The 22968-nt window shown below is 40.7% G+C and overlaps 1 protein-coding gene across 6 annotated transcripts in view; it reads left to right on the forward strand.

Moving 5' to 3' along the window:
- The window catches only part of GTDC1 (glycosyltransferase like domain containing 1), a 212511-nt gene that overhangs the window by 81045 nt on the left and 108498 nt on the right, over positions 1–22968 (forward strand). For 5 of the 6 annotated variants that reach the window (XM_014941198.1, XM_014941203.1, XM_014941201.1 and 2 more), the window contains exon 3: positions 20003–20170. In XM_014941198.1, coding sequence (XP_014796684.1) covers positions 20003–20170 — 168 coding nt within the window. Of the gene's footprint in view, positions 1–20002; positions 20171–20277; positions 20373–22968 lie in introns of those variants that run through there. The other variant, XM_014941204.1, reaches the window with a different exon arrangement.

Here is a 22968-nt window from a genome sequence, read left to right on the forward strand (position 1 = left end):
TACATATAACTCTACACATAGAGATTTTTGCTCCTAAGCACCATGAGAGTGCCTGTTTTCCCACTGCTTGTCTTGTTCCCAGGGGTAATATAGAGGAGGCAGATAGGAAATGGGGTAGAAAGAGTATTTTAAATTAATTTGCATTGATCTGGACGGCTGTTGGTACACACCTAAACTCTGCCCATTCAATTGGAATGGTGTGCTTGGCTCTGTCTTACCGGCTTTTCTTAATATTATTGGTACAATTATTAATATTATTGGTGCAATTATTAACATTATTGCTATTATCAATGCTATTGCTGTGATTTTCAATGTATTATATTTGTAGAAGTCCATACTTCTATATAGGTATTTTCAATTAAGCAACTATTTAATTCTGACAGTGGGACAGCATTTCAGATGACACAGGTGTGTTTTGTTGCTTTTGGTTATATTTGGTGTTTATTGAGAAATTGGTACGAAAAAAAAAATTGCTATTTCTTCTTTCTTGCCAACATACTGGGGATGAAAAGCAACTGCTCTTCCTTCTGCCCTGGCTCCAGCCCCACACCTTTTGGGTTTCCCATACCATGTCCTTGGTGCAGACTTGGGGAGCCAGGGAAGGGGGTAGAGAGGGAAGGGAAAATTGCCCACGCTACAGGATTTTGGAATTTGCCTTGTTAGCTGATTCCTTTTTAAAAGCATTTGAAGGGATTTTCAGGCACCACTTGCAGACCAGTTTTTGGATGACTCCACCTGAGTTCATCTCGGCTTTCCGCACCCCTGAAATTTCTGTGTTTTACCATTTTTCTAACATGGCAAAATGTTAAAATTCATTTTAAAAGCATTTCTGCTTTAATTTTCACCGGGTTTTTTCCTCGCATTTTGGGCTGTGACATTGCACGTGTCCTGGGAGAGGCCCGTAGCAGAAATACAGGCTTGGAACTTACCAGCAGATTAGAATTTCTGTATCAAGCGACAATACTTGGTCTTGTTGAGCTGAGATCTAAAGAAATTTGCGTTGATCTCAATAAATGTGGATATTTTGAACCTTGACTTTCTAATGCTTCACAGTTGGGTGTTTCCCCCCCCTCCCCTCCAGCTTTGTCAAGGAGGATGTGACTGTAGTAAGACCATGAGCTGATTACTCCCTGTATTAGATAATAATTTCTTAACGTGGGAGGGATATTAAGAAGAATAGATGTGAAGACTCTTTATGGAATAAGGCTTAAGCACCGCTGTAAATAGGATGCGCCTTCGCTTTCATGCTGAGTCAGATAGAGCTTGGTTGTGGGGGGATGAACATGCCAACGCTTGGGACAAAAATCAAGAAGGTCTTAGAAAACGCTTTGGAAAACACATGGTGGCTCTTCTGTATTTAAAAATGATCATTATTCCTGTGATGCGTTGTCACCTTTGGATTTTAGGTGGGCAGAAGGTGGAGTTTGATCAAAGACCAGCCCTGGTTCTGTCTAGATACATCTCTGTGAAGTACCTCTTTGCTTCCCCACGTCGTGTGTTTCTCTATGATGTGCCAGTGGCAAATAATTCTGAGTTTGACTTAAAATTTAAAAAAAAATTGAGTGTCCATGAGAAGTGGTGATGAGGCTGTGGGGCGGAGGGGCCATCGGGGGGATGAGCGGTGGCACAGGAGGGACATCAATGGTCAAGTAAATCAGGGCTCTTCTTCGAGGAAGCCTGAATCATCATTGGCAATGAAATGCCTATTTTCAAGGAAAAGACAGCTAATTTGATTGATGGTGCGTTTTTTCCCCACCAGTGACATTTCAAACAGAAACCAAAGCATTTTTGGGGTGACTGTTTGTTGAAGTCTCTTCAATAAGCCAAAATAGGGTCTCAGTAATTGGAATTAACCTTGTAAGATAAGACCTTGCTAAAGTATTTTTTTGTTTGTTTATTTTTGTTTGGTTAGTTTTTTGTAAAATCTTTTTCTGGAATATGCAACTAAATGCAGGACAAGATGCTACGAGTCTAATTTGTATTTTACAGTGTTCTAAAGGCATAATAACCCAGAGGATGGTTGTGAGAAGGATGGCAATAGTAAGAAGGGTAGTAATAATGACTTTATTTTTTATTTTTCTTAGGGTGCTGAATTTTATTTTATTTGTGTAAGCTTTTTCAAACATTAAGGTTGATCTGTGATAGTTTATTACGTACAGTTTTACTTTCCTAATTTTGGTTGGTGAACCCTAGAACAGCTCTCCTGTCATTCCCAGCAGCTTTTCATAGAAACTTTTCCCCCACTTAAAAATTTTTAAGATGCTTTCATTATGAAAGCCCTTGAAATTCAGATTAAAATTAATTTTTTTTTTTCCTTCCTGTGGTGGCATATGAATGTGGGCTTTTTTTGCCATAATGGCGCTTGCCCATTTTAAGATTAAAATTAATTTTTTTTTCTTCTTCTTCCTGTGGTGGCATATGAATGTGGTTTTTTTTGCCATAATGGCGCTTGCCCATTTTGGATCATTTTCTGCCTCTGAATATTATGTGATTTCTTGTTAAAGTGAATGACAAGATGATGTATGACACACTTGAGATGGTATTGAGCAGAGTATAGTTGGAAAATTGCAGTGATAATTTTCTTTTTACATCGCAAACTTACACGCCATTGAGGAGAGAGAAAAAAAGGAAAAAAAAAAAAAAAGAAAAAGCGTAACAGGCGACTCGAGAAAAACATAAGGGGAAACCTTGAAAAATTACAGGGAAATTTCCATAACAGATACACTAGTAATGCTGCTTTAATAATGATTTCCTGTCATGAACTATTTTTATCATTTGCCTGCTCTCTGACGTGGCATTCTCTTTAACATTTTTGAGAGCCATGTTTTAATCAGATTAAGCTCAAGGAAACCGATAGGTATCTGTTTGGCTCATGACTTCGGCTTCTGTTTCTGATTTAGTCACAAGACCATTGTTACTGGGAGCTTTTTCAAACACACACCCCCCTTTTTTTTGCTCCCAGTTGCAGGCGGCGCGGGGCTGGCGGTGTGCGAGCCCGCAGGTTGTGAGCCAGGGATTTTTTGGGATGTACACACGCAGGGTGCGGGATGGAATTATTTTATTGGAAATTAAAGACGACCGATAGAAACCGCGTCTTTTCCTCCCGTGATTAAATAGCTAAAAATAGCCTGCTATTTTTAGTTTCGAGCCTTCAAGTTAATGTTTCTTAGGAACAAACTCACCCAACAGCAGCGTGTTGGGAAAGGCTGATCCTGAATAATGCCACGTTCTGATCTACTCCTGTAAAACAGAAATGCTTAATAAACCTGGTGGATGCTCTTGCATCATTTTATACAGCGTGCAACATTAATAGTGCTTCCCGTACAAGGGATGTCATGAGAATAAAATAGAAATATATATCTTTTCGACTTTGGTATTTTCATGTTCTTCGGTCATTTTGTTGAATTAAAGACAACAGAAAAGTTTGTGAGCAAAATTCTCAGTTGTGTTCTCCAGTGTTGTGAACATCCTGCAACTTTAGGAAATGATCCCACCCACCCCCCCAAAAAAAGGTGCAGTGTGGGATATGTGGGATTGTTGGTTGTGCTTGGATTGAGCACCTCATTCAGTGGGCTCAGCATCTTGGACCGTGGAGGAGGACCAGCAGCCTGGCTTTTAAAAATCTCCATCTATACGTGATTTTATCATTTCCAGGGCAAAAAAACCCACGTATTAAATTTCTAATGACCTCTTTTGTCTATTGCAAATACAGATTTTTACCCACACGGTAGAGATATGATACTCAACAGCTTGGTTTGTGCTCTGCCTTCCTGCAGTGTATTATTTATTTGGTTGACGTGCTAGAAAACCGCGAGCCTAGGAATTAATAAAGGTTATTAGTTACTTTCCGTAATAAAATTAGCTGACCTTTAAATAGGAGCTTTATACAGGGGATCTCGAAGTGGAAAAATGACAGAATGCATTTTTAATATGGTAGCCATTTCGATTACTAAATTTTACAGTCACAATATAGAAAGTACATGTTGTGATTCAGCGTTGCTCTTGACGGTGTATGCGCAGGCAACAGTGGAATAAGTGGAATTTTTGCATTCAAGACAGAATTTAACCCCTCGGTCGTAGTTTCTGCCACTCGTTCTATTTGGTTACGTTGGAACAATAGAGAAAAAATTAAGACGCAACTTAATTTTCGAAGAATGAATGTCTTTTTGGATCCAGCAGCCATGGGAGTTTTCTGTGGTTTTTATTAAGCATGATTATATGCAGATTCCTTGAGTGCTCGAACAGCCTGTCTTGGGTTGCTATCAGGCAGACGTGATGTACACCCTGTAGCTGGTCAGATGCAGTTCACAGTATCAGTCTCCTATTATTTATTAATCTCTCCAGTGTCTGAATTTATTTTACCATAAAATACAATATTGCACATAAAGTTTGTGTGCACACCTTCTGTTTTTAAGTGGGGAACAGGATACACCTCCTCTCTAAAGTTAGATATTAAAGCAAACTTTCTTAATTATTTTTTTTTAAAATAGCACAGGGTTTGTGATAAATAACGAGAGTATTAATTGTGCCATTATCTAGAAAGGATCCTATAAAGGCTTTAAGGATACTCTGTATCTTTATTGTTATTTTTGAAACTTTGATAATATATGTAGCAATTATGGCTTGGATTTCAGATGGACTTTGGTGCAGCAGCACAAGCAAATCTGTAGTTTTTCAAATTTTGACTGGGTCTTATAACATTTGTTGAAATCCTTACAAGATATTCATCTATTTGTAGCATCATATAGGTCTGTCTCCCCATCTGTCTCTGTTTTTCATGACAACGAGGCTCTGGTACTTTTTTTTTTCCCCTTCACTTTAGTACTTATTCATTGAAGCCCACTGTAATGCTGTTTCTATCATAGTTATTTGTCCAACAGCTTTTATTGATCATTTGTGATAAAATAAAAGCTTTCTTCATAGGGAGAAATTTTGAGCAGCAATGAGTAAATTTGATTTAATGAGATTTAGTTTTATATGGTAGGAAAACTAATGTAATCAGAACCCATTTATGTGCTATTAAATAAATAAATTACTATCATAATATGGTGCCAAAATCCTAGGAACATTGAAAAAAAAAAAAAGGCGTTCTCACTGAATTATTTTTTTGCTAGGCCAGATTATTAAGGAATTCATACAACTTTTAGATTTTAAAAGTATGGGAATGAATCTAAGGTTCAGATTCCCTCCAAATAAATCCTCATTTAACAGGATATCCCTGAGACTCTTATTTTTTTTCTCTCGGTATTGGCAGCCTGACTGAAATAGTCTCATCTGGTTTAACTAAAAAAAAAAGAAAAAAAAAAAATCTTTGCATTACTTGGCGGTGGTTTCTTTTGTACGTGGTGCTTAGAGCTCATTGAAGCTCAAACGGTACAGGAAATGCAAATCATGCAAATCATCCTCACGCTGACGATGTACAGTGGCGTGATTGAGCAGCGGTACGTATGGCTCGTGGGCTGACCACATGAAAGAAGTCATTTAAAGACCAGATGAGCCCAAGCTGGGTTAAGTTAGACTATGTGTGAGCTTCAAAGCTTATAGAATAGCATCCTTTTTAAAAATAAATTTATTTTATTAATAACACCTGCGCCGAGTTCTTAAACAGTGAGAACATGTATAGATGAACGTTGCATTAAATATATGCCATACTGAAATCAGAAGGGCAAAGTTGTTATTTTTTTTTTGTGGAAATTCAGGTATGTGTTGCCATAGGTGGAGGTAGACCACAGCCTAATGCACTGCAAAAAAAGTCCAGTTCATGTTTATTGTACATAAAAGCCCAACTCTTCTCTGCCTTTCAGGTAAAAATGAAAATAAATGGAAGATAAAAGGGGATTTTGTCTGTGCGGAAGGGTTAAGAACAGGCTTTCTCTAAGTGTTTGTGAGTGGAGAGAAGAGGGAGGTTGAGTGCTTGCTGCTTCGAATTTCTCTGGTAACTTAGAAAAAAAATCCTGCTGTTTTTTTCTGTACTTCTGGAGAGCTTTTCCTGTAGTTTTAGGGCTGTATCCTTCCCATAAAGCTGAGTTCTCAGTGCGTTGTGTAACTTGCACAATTGGGTGAGCAGCTGTGGTGGGAACCATGGGCTTCATCCAGCGACTCTTGGGACGTGGACGTGCAAAGACCTGTAGCCACAACCTGAGTAACGTCACCAGTAAAAATTGCCAATAAAAAAATAAGCATTTTTCCTATTAATCTTGCAATAAAAAGTGAGTCGATGGTATATTCTTAAAGACATTGTTACTTCTTACCATTGGTTAATACTAAGTACGGGTGGCTTTTCTGCTTCTAGTAAGAGTCTTATTTGTTACAGGTTTTTGGGTTTGTTTTTTCTTTTTTTTTTTACAGCCCTCACTCACTTTTCTTTGCTGTTTTGATGTTTTTCGAAGTTGAGATTCATTCAAATAACGTAACATGACACGAAGCTGGAAAACTTCAATCTTGAATGGTTTCTGGGTAATCTTGTTTAATTGTTCCTTGAAACAGTAGCCCTTAGGAGGTCCATGGTGGGGACCGCTCAGGACACTGCACTGTGTCACCCTGATGGATGTCATTTTGCCTTGAAATTCTTCACTAATGCCTTTGTGGTTTTTGTACTTTCTACTAATATTTGTGGTAACTTATCCAAAGACAAGAGCAAGGAGAAGGGAAGAAATTAATTTTTATAGTTTATCTCATTCTTCTTTCTCATCAAGTCAATCCATCGGTCAGAAAGAAAGAACGAGATTTCCCATATATATATATTTTATTGTTAAAAATTAAAATTTCTATAATGTATCTAAAGCCAAGAGGAGCATTGTCCCCCTCTTGGTGTTCCTTCAGGCTGGGGCAGCTTCCTCCATGCTGAGCACATACAGGTGGTGATCATAGGGTTTAGTGGGGAATTTTGGGTTCAGCTGGGGCTGGAATGGTAAAGTTCCTTCCTTCTGCATGGTTTTTTTGTTTATTCATTTCTTTTAAAGGTGAATGAACGGATGGCATCCCAAAATCGTGGCAAGACACTAGGGAAAGGAACACGGTAAATAAACACTGTTTTCCTGAGCCAGTTTGTAGAGTCATCCCTGATGGGGAATATTCGTGAGAATTCTTCTGGCACAGGCTCTTGGGCACGCGTTTATATGTCCAGCACACGCTTAGTATTTTAATAGAAGCAGGAATTTAAATAGCAGATAATATTAAATTATCTTTTATACTCGGCGCAAGAAATGCCGAGATGCAGGAGCTCACGGACAAAGCAGAAAAGAAATTTTACTGCTTGTATCTATAATAATTTAATGTAATTTAATATCCATTTCAGTGTTTGACAGGAAGTAGAGCTTACTTAAATATTTGTACCTAAGAGCACGGGGCTGTATAAAGATCTTTGAATTTTGAAGTTAATTTGTTTCTTCCAGCAATATATAGAGATATATACAGAAAATTAATCCCATATGATAGTACAGCTACCAGTGCTCCAGAACTTTTTTTGGAAATCCTTTCCAAAGAACATCTCCGGTCATCTCGACAAGCAGCTTGAGTAAAGTTTCCTTTTCGGGAGGCCCTGAAAGGTTTTATGTGTAGTCCAAAGGCATGGCTGGAAAAATGGGGTTATTTGGAGACCTTGGCCAGAACTATGGCACTTTGCTCGCTTTTTGCAGCTTTGAAAGCTTGTCCACCAGCCACCTCCAACAGATTTTTTAGCTTTCTGTGACAGAGCGCTTTTCCCAATAACAAATTAGCTGTTGTCAACAATTTTCCTGGCCACAGTTTAAATAGCTTAATTCAGAATGCTTTGCAGTTCTCTGGCGGAATTTGATAGAAGTGCAGAAAATAGATATGTATATAGTATAGATGCGTGTTATGTGTATGTGTCTGTACATCTGTGTGTGCATATGAACATATGTGCCCATGCATGTACTATCTGTGCCTGAAAATACAGTATCTGAAAACACTGAAAACACTATGGTCCCACAAGGACAACATTTTATTTCAGGATGTCTGACAGGTACTGCGCTGAGCAGGATCCATAGGATCATAGAGTCATAGAATGGTTTGGGTTGGAAGGGACCTTAAAGATCATTGAGTTCCAACTCTCTAGCCCTGGGCAGGGACACCTCCCACCTGACCAGGTTCCTCAAAGCCCCATCCAGCATGACCTTGAACACCTCCAGCTCCTCTGGACAACCTGGGCCAGTGTCTCACCACCCTCACAGTAAAGAATTTCTTCCTGACATCATCTAGACATCTCTTGGACTAGATGATCTTTAAGGTCCCTTCCAACCTAGATGATTCTCCCCTCTTTCAGTTTAAAACCCTTCCCCCTCATCCTATGACTCCCTTCCCTCATCAAGAGTCCCTCCCCATCTCTCCTGGAGCTCCTTGAGGGACTGGAAGGGACTCTAAGGTCTCCCCAGAGCCTTCTCTTCTCCAGGCTGAACCCCCCAGCTCTCTCAGCCTGTCTTCATAGGAGAGGTGCTCCAGCCCTGAGTTGATTAAATTACTAGACTCTGACACTGGCTTATCTTCAACTCTGGGGCTCCTGAGTCCTTACCATGGCCCTTGATAAGCAAGTTTTGGGCTCATTTTCTTAATCTTAAAGGTAAGAAAGCATCTAGTGTCTTCTTCTGACTTTGTTCTGTACGAGTTTAACCCCAGAGGCATGTTTTCCCCCTGCCTGCTACTGGGGAATAATGGGCATTCAGCACTTGGATAGTTTATATGATGACAAAAGGAATTCAGAGGTTTCAAGATACTGGAGTTGCACATGAGAGGTGTTGGGAAAACATGATTTGTAAAATATCTAGAAGCCTAAAAGGGTTGTTATTAGCTTATTATTTTATTATTGGCTTTTTCCGTGCGGGGAAAATCTCAAGATGCTGCAGCACAGGGGTTCCGTTTGCTTACTCATGTTGTAAAAAATGACTTTAATGTGACTGTAAATGACTGGTGCAGTCGTTAACCCCATAAAACTCCTGGCCAAGAGCTGGATGCCATTTAAAAAAAATGGGCAAAAATGGGCTTCCATTTCAAAACTGTCAGATTCTCTCACGATTTTGGCCCATTCTCTTTTTCTTTGAATTCTCTCCATGTCTCTGCTCTTGCGTTGGTCCCCGATGTCCCATGTCCAAACTGCAGAGCCCAGAGCTTTTTGTTCCTTTTCTTTTGCTGGTGGCATTATGGATAGATGCCTGTTATGATAACATGAGGAATCAAATGATAGCACATCAATACAGATTACACTTAAAATTGCGTTATGTAAATAAAACAGCTTATGGTATATGCCAGGCATGATGCAAGTTTTATTTAATAAATATATGACTGAAGGGTTACATTCAATCCAAATGCTCCCCTTTGTGATCTCGAGCCATGTTTGTAGAGAAACCTCTCTTAAAGCACTTAAAGCTTAATTCAGAACAGACCAAACAATTATTTTTTGAAAGTCTGATGAAATATGTTTGGCAGCTTTCGAATTTAGGAGGGCGTTTGTCTCACTTCTTTGAAAAATCTCACTTCAGTCGGTCATTCAGGCATTCCGGTGTAGCCGTTTGGAGCTGGTAGCGAGCGTGGGCTTTGCAGAGGTAAAAAATGATCTCAGAAGAAAATCTAAAGGCTGAAAATAATGTGTAATGCACAAAGACGGGCATTTTCCTTCCTGATATGCTTTTGAATATTGGACTATCTGCTGTCCCTGTGTGTTTGGTGAATCATAGAATGGTTTGGGTTGGAAGGGAACTTAAAGATCATCCAGTGCCACCCCCTGCCCTGGGCAGGGACACCTCCCACCAGACCAGGTTGCTCAAAGCCCCATCCAGCCTGGCCTTGAACCCCTCCAGGGATGGGGCAGCCACAGCTTCTCTGGGCAACCTGTTCCAGTGTCTCACCACCCTCACAATAAAGAGTTTCTTCCTAATATGTAACCTAAACCTCCCCTCTTTCAATTGAAAACCATTACCCCTCATCCTATGGCTCCCCTCCTTGATCAAGAGTCCCTCCCCATCTCTCCTGGAGCCCCTTTAGGGACTGGAAGGGGCTCTAAGGTCTCCCCGGAGCCTTCTCTTCTCCAGGCTGAACAACCCCAACTCTCTCAGCCTGTCCTTGTAGCATAGGTGGCTATGTGCTGGTAGATAAATACCACCGTGTGGTTGGGGGGTTTGGTCCTCCAAATACAGGTCTGGAGACTTTCAAATATTAAATAATCTTTTTTTAATTTTTTAGGGAACAAAAGTGCCACTTCATCTTCTGTAAGTACAAATAATGTAAGTTTATGCACCAATGTTTGACTCTTTCTCACAGGAAGAGAAGGAAGAAGATTAGCCCTGCACAATGTGGTTTTCTAGTTGAACTATTGTACGAACACAGAGCAGAAATGTTGAAATTGTGGTTCTGATTTCCAGTTCGCTGATCACATTGAAGAGTTTGCTCTGCTCATATTAAAGCAGGAAAGTTGCCCCTGTGCTGCAGCAACAAATGTTTTATATGTGTGAAGGGCAGTTGGGAGAAATAAATATTTCCGCTTTCCTTATATTTTTTGTTCTAATATTTTATTAAGATAATTTATATGTATATATGTCTATGAAGGAGTATGCACTTTGTGAATATATATTAAAGTCACAAAGTTATTCCTAATGTTCTGTAGCGCTGCCTGCTCCTGACAAACATCTGATACGGATCATACGCCTCTAAAAAGAGAAGTTCCTCGAGCAAAATATCCCCATGAAAACAGGTTGGAGACACTCACATTCTCTCGCTCGCTCTCACTCGCATGTTACATTTTGGCACGTTGCAGGAGCAGGTAGCATATCTACTACCTGCTGTTGAAAGTGTTGAAGATACTGAATTATTTATTCCATCTTCTGCACTATCCAAACTCGTTTTGGGTAGTTTGACACATCTCGGTCTTCCATATGGATACTTCATGGTGACAGAGTTGCCAGCTGCTCAGGTTTTATGACAGTCGGAGTTTTTTCGAGGACTGTATTAGTTTTCTGGGAAGAATCCTGCTTTTCCCGAGGTCCCCATTCGTCGGCAGTAGTTAGGCCTTGGGTTGATGCTCTGGAGTGGGAGTTTTTTTTCTGAAAATTAGCTAAACGCTTCCATAAAAAATATTTTTTTTTTTTTAAAGGACTTGATGTTTATAGATTGTGTGAGATGAAATCAGAGCCATGGGATATATGAAAAATGTGAAATCTGTTTGCTAAGAAAACTAAGTTCCTTTTAGCGTAGTCTTCAGATCTGTAAAACAGTGTTCAGATACCAAGGTGTGCAGAAAGCAACATGCAAACCGGTCTGAAATATTTGTAGAGCGGGATTTTTGGGGCATTTGAAACGTGAAACTGCTGGGACCCTGCTCATCTCTGTGGTTGTGCAAAGTGAGTGGGGCTTCTGTTATTATAAAATCCGTAAGTTTGAAAATTGGGAGAAGATTTGAGTTTTGAGTTTGCCAAAACTTGTAAAAAGAAAGGAAAATCAGCCATTGTTTCGCTCTGCCATTTGTTCATTCGAGCAGCTATTTGTATCAACCTTTGTAAGGGAAACTCTCACTATTTTGGTGCATCTGTGTTGATTCCCTTCAATGCAGTGAGGTCCATAGATCCATGATGTTGAGTGTCTCTTCTGTGTCATCCTGGATCCAGGCTGACACCAGATGATGGGAAGTAATGGCCCCCCAAGTTTGTTGTTCATTGTCTCTTCTTTGTCATCCTGGATCCAGCCTGACGCCAGATGTTGGGAAGTAATGGCCCCCCAAGTTTGTTGTTCAGATTTGCTACTGAATATCAGTGTTGATCTGTGTAAATCTTAAGACTTCTCCCTGTTCTTACAACCTCTTGGGCATATTATGTTTTTTTATGCCAATCATTTGACATGTTTGGTTTTTCTCCAGACTTGGACGGGTAAGATACCCAATGAAATGAATTTGCAGACTTTAAAAAAAAAATAATGCAATTTAAATGTTACCTAATGCAGCAGAACATCAGTTTTATGAGTCTTTTCCTTTAAAAAGGTTTTTTCACTATATATGACTACATCCTGTGTATTTACCCATGGAGAATTTGTTGCCTTCAGACACTGTCCTTTCTTTTTCTTCTTACTTCCTTGGTCTTGCTTTGTTACAGCATGTATTTAGAATTATAGAATGGTTTGGGTTAAGAGGGACCTTAAAGATCATCTAGTTACAACCCACTGCCATGGGCAGGGACACTTCCTACCAGCCTAGGTTGGCTCAAAGCCCCATCCAACCTGGCCTTGAACCCCTCCAGGGATGGGGCAGCCACAGCTTCTCTGGGCAACCTGGGCTAGGGTCTCACCACCCTCACAGCAAAGAATTGCTTCCTAATATCTAATCTAAATCTGCCCTATTGCAGTTGAAAACCATTACCCCATGTCCTATGGCTCCACTCCCTGATGAAGAGTCCCTCCCCAGCTTTCCTGTAGCCCTCTTTAGGGACCGGAAGGGGCTCTAAGGTCTCCCCGGAGCCTTCTCTTCTCCAAGCTGAGCCCCCCCAACTCTGTCAGCTTGTTTTCTTAGGATGGGTGCTTCAACCCCCTGAGCATCTTTGTGGTCCCCCGTTGGACCTGTTCCTACAGGTCCATGTCCTTCCTTTGAGCAGAGTCAGCCTGTGCATAGACCATCCATGGCTACTTCTCACTAGTGGCTTATTCTGATTTGCTTCTGTTTTACTCTAATATGGTGCCTTTGCTTCATTATTTAAAGCTGAAGGTGTGAAATCTGACTGAGGAAGATGATGTGGATTCATGGCCTTCTCCTTCCCCCCATCACCACAGCTATAGCTGCTCGGTCTCGACCTCTCCCTTCGTGGGAACAGAGAGGACGATGTAGCCCATGGTGAACAATCTGGCCATTAAAGTAAAAAATGTGCATCTGTCAGTAATTAATTGAAGCCAAATTTAATTACAAATCAGGAAAAAAAATAGTACCACACACTTAATAAAATCCAAGAAGCTTCAGTGCCGTTGCCTAAAAACCAAAGCAATCCAACCAAAATACTCCCCCCTCAGACGTTTACAGCCTTACCTGGGAGAGAGTCTCTTTCGAGCTTACTTCTTGAAATGAAATAGAAAAGTAGTTTTGATTAACTGTTTGCTCATCCTTTTCGATATCTTTTTGAGTTAAAGGTCATTAAATAGGTTTAAGGCTAGTTCTTAACCAATTGTGTCAGCTGGGCATCTGGCCCCCAAAATTCAATCCGAGAGTTGATTGTACATAAATATTCTGATCAGCTGATTGAAATAAAAAATCAGAGGGATAGGAAGGAATTGAGAGAGAAGGCAAATAATTCACAAACGAAATGAGGCATTTGTGTAACCTCTTGCATGTTTTTAAGGTGAGAGATTTGCTATTATTCAGCTTCAGCTGGATGTCCAGTTTTGCTGGATAACAGTTTTGCAGGTTGAGATGGGAGGTCCTCAAAAATTCTACCCGTGGTCCTAGCAGAGGTCTGAAGGTCTGGGTGGCACGAGAGGACCCAGCAGATGGTGGGACGTACAATAATGGGGCTGGAAACGCAGCCCCCTTCTACTCCAGCTGTGTCAAACAGCAGATGTGCATGCGGAGAGGTGAGAGCTTTGTTTGGGATGTGGTATATAAGAAGAAGGGGAAAATGTAGTAAATTCTGTCGGAAAACATAACTGAGGTCTGCCATGGTAGGAACAAGAATTTCAGTTATAGTCTGGAATAACATACTATAAAACGAGGGAGGGAGAATGCATTTGTAAATCAAAAATATCAAAAAGGGATTGGCAATATGAGTTCAAACCAAGCTATTCATTCCTCCTGTACTTTAGCATACAAGAGAAACCCCAAATCCAAAACTATTGAACTGGAAGCAGCCGTGAATATTTATCAGTGTGTACTATATGTACAGATAGTAATTACAGCAAGAGGAAAAAATATTTTTCTTTACAATTAATATTTGTAAACGTTTATGAAAGTACATAACAAATAAATAAGACAAACACATGGCCTAATTAAGATGAAAGGCATGACAACCCTTGTGATTTGTTCTGAAAAATAAAGAACGGTAAAATAGTAAGACTTAATTATTTCTGTAAACATTTCAAATTATGCACTATCTAGAAAACCTTAATTTATGAGATATATAATATCTATAAGCATTTTTGACGTTTGTAAATTCCATGTCAAAAAAATTATTGTTAATTTAGTATACTGTATACTCTCATATTATCACTTATTAGTATTTATTGTTCAGAAATTCAGAGTCATCTATTGTTTAATGGGAAATGGAAAAGCATTTTATATCTGATTGCAATTTGTATATTCTTGGTCTAGTGATAAAAACACAACTTCTACAAGTTGATCATGTAAAAAGGTGTGTAGTAATAAACAAAAATAATGGGTCTGTTTAACATTCCAGGCATTAATAGTGTTATTTGATATACAGTTTACATTTGAAAAATAACTTAAAATCAAATCCACCGACTTGTCTGAATTCTGAATTGAAATGGAAGGGACCTGTATGATAGTGGATGAGATGGAGGAACCAACGCCCTCAGGTTTCTTCTTAAGAAGCTCAAAGACACCGTGGTCTTTGAAGCCATGGTTTCTCAAGGTGGGTGTGTTTATGGTCATACCTTTGGTCTTCTCCTTGCTCTGCGTTTCTCTGATGTTTAAGGAGGGAATGTAGGAGAGCACTGTTCAGTGTTTCTTCCTGCCCCAACCCTGCTTGTCTTCACCAGAAGGATGAGCTGCCCCTAATCTCACTGCAAACCCTTCCCCTGAGCTCCTCTTATTTGCTATGAAATTTTGGTTGGTTTCTGATCAGCTGGAGAAAATGTAGCCATCGGCAGTGGCATGACTGCTCTGTATTTTAGGGTGATTGATGATGATTTGTCGGGTCGTGGTGCCTGCATGGTCTCAGGTGGCACCATGACTTCGCTCTGCTGAGCACACAAGAACCATGCCCAGAATAAATTGGTATTTGGGGTAAAAATCTGTGGGTTTGTGGTTCTGCTATATGATGTTAGGCCTGCCAGTTGAAATTTCAGGAAAAGGAAATGCACTTTATATATACAGTATAATTTGGGGCTTAGTGAGAAAAAAGCAATCAATGCCTTGTGAGAAGTATGGTGGGATTTGATGGCTCCAAGTCCTCAAGGTTTTAGTTCTAGATTGGTGCACAACCGCTTCTTCTGTGCTCTCCTCTTGAAGGATGAATGAATGTCAATTCAGTCAGTGCCATCTAATGAAGAGGGTGGGTTTTCTAAAGGACCTGTATCCCCCTAAAAGGTTTGTATTTGTAGCGATATCCAAATCTAACTCCGTAGTTAGATATTACTATCGTAATAGTGCACCTGGAAAATGAGGAGCACTTTTTTGTGGATGGCCAGATCTTCAATCATAAACTCATTTTACAGTGCATGTAGTTGTTTTGCAGCAGAGATTTATGACCTTGGAATTTATTTGCAGTGCAGGATCATACCCTAAGTGGTCCTTCTTTTCCTCTGCTGCGATGTGAATGGTGGCCGTGTCGGTGGCCGTCGGTCCTTCGTGCTGGCAGAGCTTCTGCCGGACAGAGGGAATATTCCAGCCCAAATCACGGTGGCCGTGGCTGTCGGTCCTTCGTGCTGGCAGAGCTTCTCCCGGACAGAGGGAATATTCCAGCCCAAATCAGGTGCTGTTTTAAACTCACTTTGTGCTATAAGCCCGGTGAATTGGAGAGTTCAGCCTCCACATCCATAGATACATAAATATGCCCTGTGTGGTCTCCCCAGGGGAAGGCAAAATGTGTTTTTAGTTAAGTTGCATGGGAATTTAATTGAAAGATTTAGGGCAGTGCCGTAAAAGAGTAAATCGTGGTTACATGACACAAAGAAGATTTATAAAGCAAAATAAAAATTCTTTAGCACCTTTACTTTTATAATTTGCTTGATATAAATGCAAACTTATATTAGTTGTTTTGTGTGCTGGCCATTAAAAAATAAAGGCTTTTGTATTTTACTGATTTTTTTTCAGTTCTTTGGCGTAAAATAAGGGGAAAGGCAATAGCAAAGGTCAGAGCTGTTCTCTGGACACGCCGGGGCTCTGAACCTGCGGGCAGGCTCAGCTTCCCTCCTGTGAATGTTGGTATGAATTAAGCACGCGCTTAACTTAATTCACCTAAGTAGTTCCTCAGAAGTCAGAAGGACTATTAAGCGATTCAGATTAAGCACAAGCTTAGTGTAAGACCAAGAGCCCTGTTGGAGGTGGTGGCCCTGAAACCTGGCCAGCCTCCAGGGCGGTGGGGCCACTGCCCGGGCGATGGCCACGCTCTATGGGGGAAGGTCATTTCTAACAGAGAGAAAAAGACTTTGGGGGGATATTTCCGAGAGGAGAGCTAGGGCAGTGGCGTTCAAAATGTCACCTTCAGCGCGGGTTTTGTGAGGATTCACACAATATATTTATTGAAGAGCACTGTATATATTATATGCTGTAGTGTCGATAGGTCTAGATAAGAATACCATAATAGCCGTTGAAATGTAGGGTGGGGGAGGGAGGTTTGTGAGATGGTAAGTTAATGATGTAGCTGTTAATTTGAATTTAGCAGACGTTTTAAATATAGGTTTCTCTTACAGAGACAAAAGTTGCAATTTAAAGCTCTTTGGTGGTCTAAAAACAGCTTAATTCTCTAGTAGCATGGTAATAAGTACTAATCCAGCTTATACTGTGATTGTAGTATGTCATGTTTGTGAAAGATTGCCTAACTCTGCTTTCTCTGGGTTTTATGTTAATTTTTTTAAATTAAACATAAAACCTTATAACATCTTTATGCTGAGATAAACTGTTCAATTTAACTTGTGCTCAAGCAGCAGCTGTCAGGAATTATCATGTTCTGAGTGTTCTTGCCATCACCTTGTGTCTCTACCTCCCGGATACACTCCCTGGGATGATAAAGCTCACCTTGTTAGGATTTATTACTTAAATAATAACCCGAGGTAAAATGAAAGTTGATGTCACACGGAATGACAACTGACATATATTTATGTCGCCTGTTACATTATAATAAACTTTCCCTTCCTTCCCCTTGTAATAGGTGTTAAGTGGAAATACACTCCAGCGTATCCTCCGGTGCCCTGCGTGAGTCCATCAGCCCCGTGCGTGGCTGCTGGATGGGCACGTTCACAGGGACTCGTGCTGTCAGGTGTTATTTCAGCTTATAATTCCGCTTAATAATGCTGGAAAAAATTGCTTATCACTGGTAGTTACCGGCTTTTATTCCAGTAAAGAAACATGTCTAAGAACATCTTGTTTGTTGGGTTGAATTCTGGCAACGCTGTGGAGTAAAGCAAGCGAATCCAGAAGGGTGTTCTCTAATAATATTGTCATGTAAATGTTTTTTCTTTTTTTTTTTTTTTTTACCTGTAAGAAACATAAGCTGTGTCATTTCAGGCTCCAAATCTGAATTTGCTGGTAATCGCAACAGTTTTCTCTTGAAGCTGGTCTATTGATGGGCTGGGCAAGGATAAGCAATCTTGTTAATGGAGTCTTATCCCTTCCCATTTACGGTGGAGAAAATTTGTGTCTACCTCTTGCTTTCCAAGTTTTTGGCCTTTCTTGCCCTCCTAGAAGCCAGCCTCTGGCTCTTTAATGATGCTCTTGAATCTTTCATTCTGTCTAAGCCAGTACTGCAAACATTATTTTCCTTTCCTGTGGGTATAACAGGGTGAGTTTGTGGTTTTTTTTCATATTCCTCTTCTAGTTATTCCTTTGTCCATCTGAGAGAGTTCAGATATTTCAGAGCTACGTGGTTTTGTCCAGGTTTAAATCTAGGATCTCATTTCTCGCCGTGCTCCCTGTTGCCCTTTTTCTCTCCAGTCGTCATGTTAGCCTTGGCTCCCCCACCGTCTTCCCACTCTTGCCTCTATCTCTTACTGCCTCCCGTGTTTTCAGTCCCAATGTGCCATCTCATTTTTTTCCTATCTGCATTTGAATAAAGAGACTTCATTTTGCCATCCTGCAGCAAGTCGGTTTTCTTCCTAACTAACTTGTCGCGAAAAGAGATTTTCTGAAAAATCAGTAAAAGGAAGGATAAACTGTGATGCAATCCAGAAATAGCCACAATTTTTCCCAGCAACCGTTTCATTGCATTTAATATAATTTTTTTTAACATTTGGGGTATGTTTTCTCCTGTTTGTGTTTGTTGTTCTAGCTCTAAACTCGCGGCCGTCTCCGCGCAGGGGTATTGCATTGCCCCCAGGAACTTTTCCTGCCTCTGCTTCCAGTCTGGCACCCAGGTTGTTAGGAGGTCCAGAGGTTATTACTCTTCCTGACAAATAAGTGATGACTTAGTAAAACTATTTCTTTTTTTTTTTTTTTTCATCTTGGTATGGCTCATAATAAACCCGAGCTCGTACCTTAATTGGCATTCTGTTTGACAGTCCCTTTAGAACGATCAAATATTTGATGAACAAGGCAATAACATTCATCTCTTCCTTTGGTAAGCCTTTCAGATTAGCATTGACTCAGGTTGATGAAGATGGATACAGGATCTGTGCTCTAGGAAGTGTTTGTTCTGTAGATACAGATTATCTAGGAATGGTGCGTGTTAACGTAGGTGATGGTGGGATATATATGGCTGTTTGGGGAAGTTCATCTGAGTTTGAAGGTTCACAGCCAGGATCAGAAGTTTTTAATGCTAGCGATGTCAGTTTGGAAGTAATCTTGAACAGAAAACCCATGGAATAAAATAGGATGAAGAATAGGAATAAAAATAGGAAAGATTTTTAAATCTTTGCTTTGAGCAACCTGGTTTAGTGGGAGGTGTCCCTGCCCAGGGCAGGGGGGTTGGAGCTCGATGATCTTTAAGGTCCCTTCCAACTCTAACCATTTCTCTGATTCTATGAAATGAATTAAAAATTGCATAAATCTCTCTGAGTCTATGAAATGAATTAAAAATTGCATAAATCAATTCTGAATCACTAAAATGAAAGGTGAAATCACACACACACAAAAAAAAAGGATCAAAAACATGCTATGTTGAAAAGTAGCTTATTAAAGCTTAATGTTTTATATTCAAAAAAAAAAAGGAGCAAAAACATGCTATGTTGAAAAGTAGCTTATTAAAGCTTAATGTTTTATATTCAATAAACAATGGCTCTCAATTTTAGTTTATTTTTTTATCCCTTATGATGAGAATGTCTACAGCCATGTGGTTCTCTGCAGGTTCAGGATACACTTTGCCTTAAAGCAGGGCTAACCAGGGGACAGGAGACGATGCTCATGTACTTTTTTTTGGGTGAAATGTAGGGAAATCTGCCACCGGTTACAGTTAGGGTCACGATTTCCTATTACATATTTAAGTACAGTCATTTTTGGGGAGCCTGGTAAATTGTACGAGGCTTGTTAGTGTTGTTTGTGCCTGCTATGTATAATTGAAGGATGTGTGTGATGTTGTGGACTGTGGAATAGTGGGAGTGCTGTGGCAGTGCTGGGGTGCAAGGGTAGAAGCAACATTTCATTACAGAGGATACCTAATAAAAATGTGAAAATAAAACAGAAGAAGAAAAAAAAATAAGAAGGAAAACAGACCATACTAGATAAGTACACTGCATAAATCAAAAGGGTTTATGTCATAACATGAACATGTGCCATTCCTGCTCATATATTGAATTTCAGTAGTTGGTTGCATAAAGAAGTAAAGTGTAATGAAACTGGCAAGCAAAGTATTCCCTAGTCAGCCTTATCTTTGTTCCATTTGTCCTTCAGATACAGCTTTTCTTGCCTTTTTCAATAAAATCCATCCAGCTTTTTTTTTTTTTTTATTTTGCATCTCTCTGTAACCGAGCTGGGAAGACCAATGAGATTCGGTCGCTTTTCTAGTTGGGTTCTTAGCAGCTGCTTTTTAAAGAGATCAAAACTTCCAATGCTGCTACATGGTATTAAGGCTTAGCTATTGATGTGTCCCTATAGGGGTGATGTTTTTCTTGGGGAGGCGGGGGTGAGAAGGGGAAGGGGTGACCCCTGCCAGCAGCCTCACCCACAGCCAACACTGCTCTCCTTGTTTTCCAGGATCCTCTTTGCAAGCTCGGTGCTTAACCTGGCTGAACTCGCCGCCCTCCGCCCTGACCTCGGCAAATTGAAAAAGGTCCTCTACTTCCACGAGAATCAATTGGCATATCCTGTCCAGAAATGCCAGGAAAGGGATTTTCAGTACGGATACAACCAGATCCTTTCATGGTAGGTGTTTTCTCGCACCGCTCTGTGTTATTTGAGGTGTTCTTCTGCCTGCAACCGTGCAGCATCCTAAGCCCAACGGGTCCTCCTCCCTATAAACGATGACCCTAAAAGTCCTCTACTTCTAGGAGAATCAATTGGCATATCCTGTCCAGAAATGCCAGGAAAGGGATTTTCAGTACGGATACAACCAGATCCTTTCATGGTAGGTGTTTTCTCGCACCGCTCTGTGTTATTTGAGGTGTTCTTCTGCCTGCAACCGTGCAGCATCCTAAGCCCAACGGGTCATCCTCCCCATAAACAATGACCCCGTAGCAAACCGAGGTGCCCACAGAGTCCTAAAGAGTGGTTGATAAAAACTCTGTGGCAGAAACAATCTGCTCTACAAACTCATCTCGATTTCTTCTATAAAGCCCACTGATGCTACCTTGGGCTGCCATGTGGGGACTTTGACCTGCTCCTGGGCCCTAAGTGAGATGCTTTGTTTCTCAGCCGCTTCGGGAAGCTGCAGCTAATCAGCTCTTGCTCGGCCATAGCTTTTACTGCATCCAATGGAAATTATATAGAGGGTTTTAGGGAAATAAACAGAAAATTAAAATGTACTGCAGCACTTTTCTTCCGAAGAGAGGGCAGTAAACATACCAGATAAATCCTTGTATTTCTTTCATCTTGTATTCAGAAATTGTGCAGTGCTAAAATACCCAGACGTTTTAAAGGCTGTGGTCCTTTATTGTTGCTAAAAACAAATGTATTTCTCGAATCTGAGTTAATGAAAGAAGTTAATAACGGCAGCACTGAAAAGCTTTGTGGTTAGGCACTGCACAAGCCTAAGTGAAACAGCAAAACTCAGTTGTTTTGAACTGAAATAAATTCATTTCCATGATGTCTCTCACCTATCTGTTCGGAAGGGAATTACTAGGAATAGGGATTGAGCATTTTAAAGTACAACTTAAGCTTTTGCATCCTTATGTTAGAAGCCAGTTGACACTGAAATTTCTCACGTGATGATCTGTGTAAACTCTGGCCATTCTGCAGCTGCTTCTGCCACAGCGTTTGCAACATCGTTCACTTACTGAGCAGTAAAGATGGGAAAGTAGAGGGAAAGATCTTTTGAAAACAGTAGCAGCCATTTTCAGATTTTATAACAAAAAGATGTGGGTTTTGGCACTGGGGCAAGAAATATTTTGTTTGTGTGTATATATTTTTGCTTTCTCATAGGAGCTATTTTTCACACATCTATTGTAAGCTGACATGAATTTATCCTCAAAACTTGCATTTTTATGATAAAAATAAATTCTTTTGCCTTAAAGAAAAAAAATCTTCTATAGATGCTCCATTCTGTGCCCATCAGCCTCCGGTAGCTTCTCCATGTAATTGTATAATATTCATCTTCCCTTGTTGTTGCTGCAGAAACCCCATTTTTAACAGCAGATAGAAGTCATCTCCTCTCTGCTGTTGGTAACTACCTGGTGGTCATCTGCAAAGAAATGTCACCTTCTAAATCCATTAGAAATGTGAAAAGTATCATTCTCGTTTTGCATAGAGATTTTGGAGATGATTAAAATTAAAGCACTTCAGGTTAGTTCTTTGGAAATTAAGAAAGAGAACGTTTTTCCCTTCCCTGATGTTTCTACAGAGTTAATGTGATAAAATCACATTTTTCAAAGATGCCAGAGTTTCCTTTTAGCTGCTCAGACGATGGAGGTGACAGGATCTTTGTAATTTGTCAGTGATATGCAGAACCTTTAGGAAAAAGTTGGTCAGATAAGACTGTCATCCACAAGAGAAGCTATGATGGTGGTGGAGCCTTTGCCATGTGTCAGAGAGCACCAAAAACACATGCTGGGCTCCTACATCATCTCATGGCATCTGTAAATCATAGAATCATAGAATTGTCTAGGTTGGAAGGGACCTTTAAGATCACCTAGTCCAACCATCAACCTAACTCTGATAAAAAACCATCACTAAACCATGTCACTGAGCACTATGTCAGCCTGTCTTTTCAATACCTCCAGGGATGGTGCCTCCACCCCTTCCCTGGGCAGCCCATTCCAAGGCTTAATAACCCTTTCTGTGTGAACATTTTCCCTAATCTCCAATCTGAACCTCCCCTGGTGCAACTTGAGGCTGTTTCCTCTTGTCCCATGGCCTGTTCCTTGGGAGCAGAGACCGACCCCCCCTGGCTGCCCCCTCCTTTCAGGGAGTTGGAGAGAGCGAGAAGGTCTCCCCTCAGCCTCCTTTTCTCCAGGCTGAACACCCCCAGCTCCCTCAGCCTCTCCTCACAAGACTTGTGCTCCAGACCCCCCACCAGCTCCGTTGCCCTTCTCTGGACCCGCTCCAGCCCCTCAATGCCTTTTTTTGTGGTGAGAGGCCCGAAACTGGACACAGGCCTCGAGGTGGGGCCTCACCAGTGCCCAGGACAGGGGGACCATCAGTGCAGATGAAATGACTAGATCATCTGTACAAAAACGAGGAGCCCGAGGGGTTAAAAGCCATAGAGGGGGAAGAGGGTGGGATTCCAGAAGGCATTTCAGCTCCCACAGCCTGCTTGGAAAGGGTTATTTCTCTCTAATGTTACATTTTTGGGGCTTTTCCTGCTGACTCCGGCTGCTTTGCTGAGCAGTGTCAGTTCTCTCTCTTGGCCAGACAGCAGTGAGACGGCAGCGAGGATGAATGACAGCCTCTCACCTCAAATATACTTTTCACCAGCCTGGTGACTTATGGACGCGTGTCCTCAATGTGTCTTGTGACCCGTGGGTCTGTATTACGATATATAACATATTGAGAAAACCAACCGGCCA

Source organism: Calidris pugnax, unplaced genomic scaffold (assembly GCF_001431845.1).
Source record: "Calidris pugnax isolate Ruff unplaced genomic scaffold, ASM143184v1 scaffold60, whole genome shotgun sequence".
Taxonomy (NCBI): domain Eukaryota; kingdom Metazoa; phylum Chordata; class Aves; order Charadriiformes; family Scolopacidae; genus Calidris; species Calidris pugnax.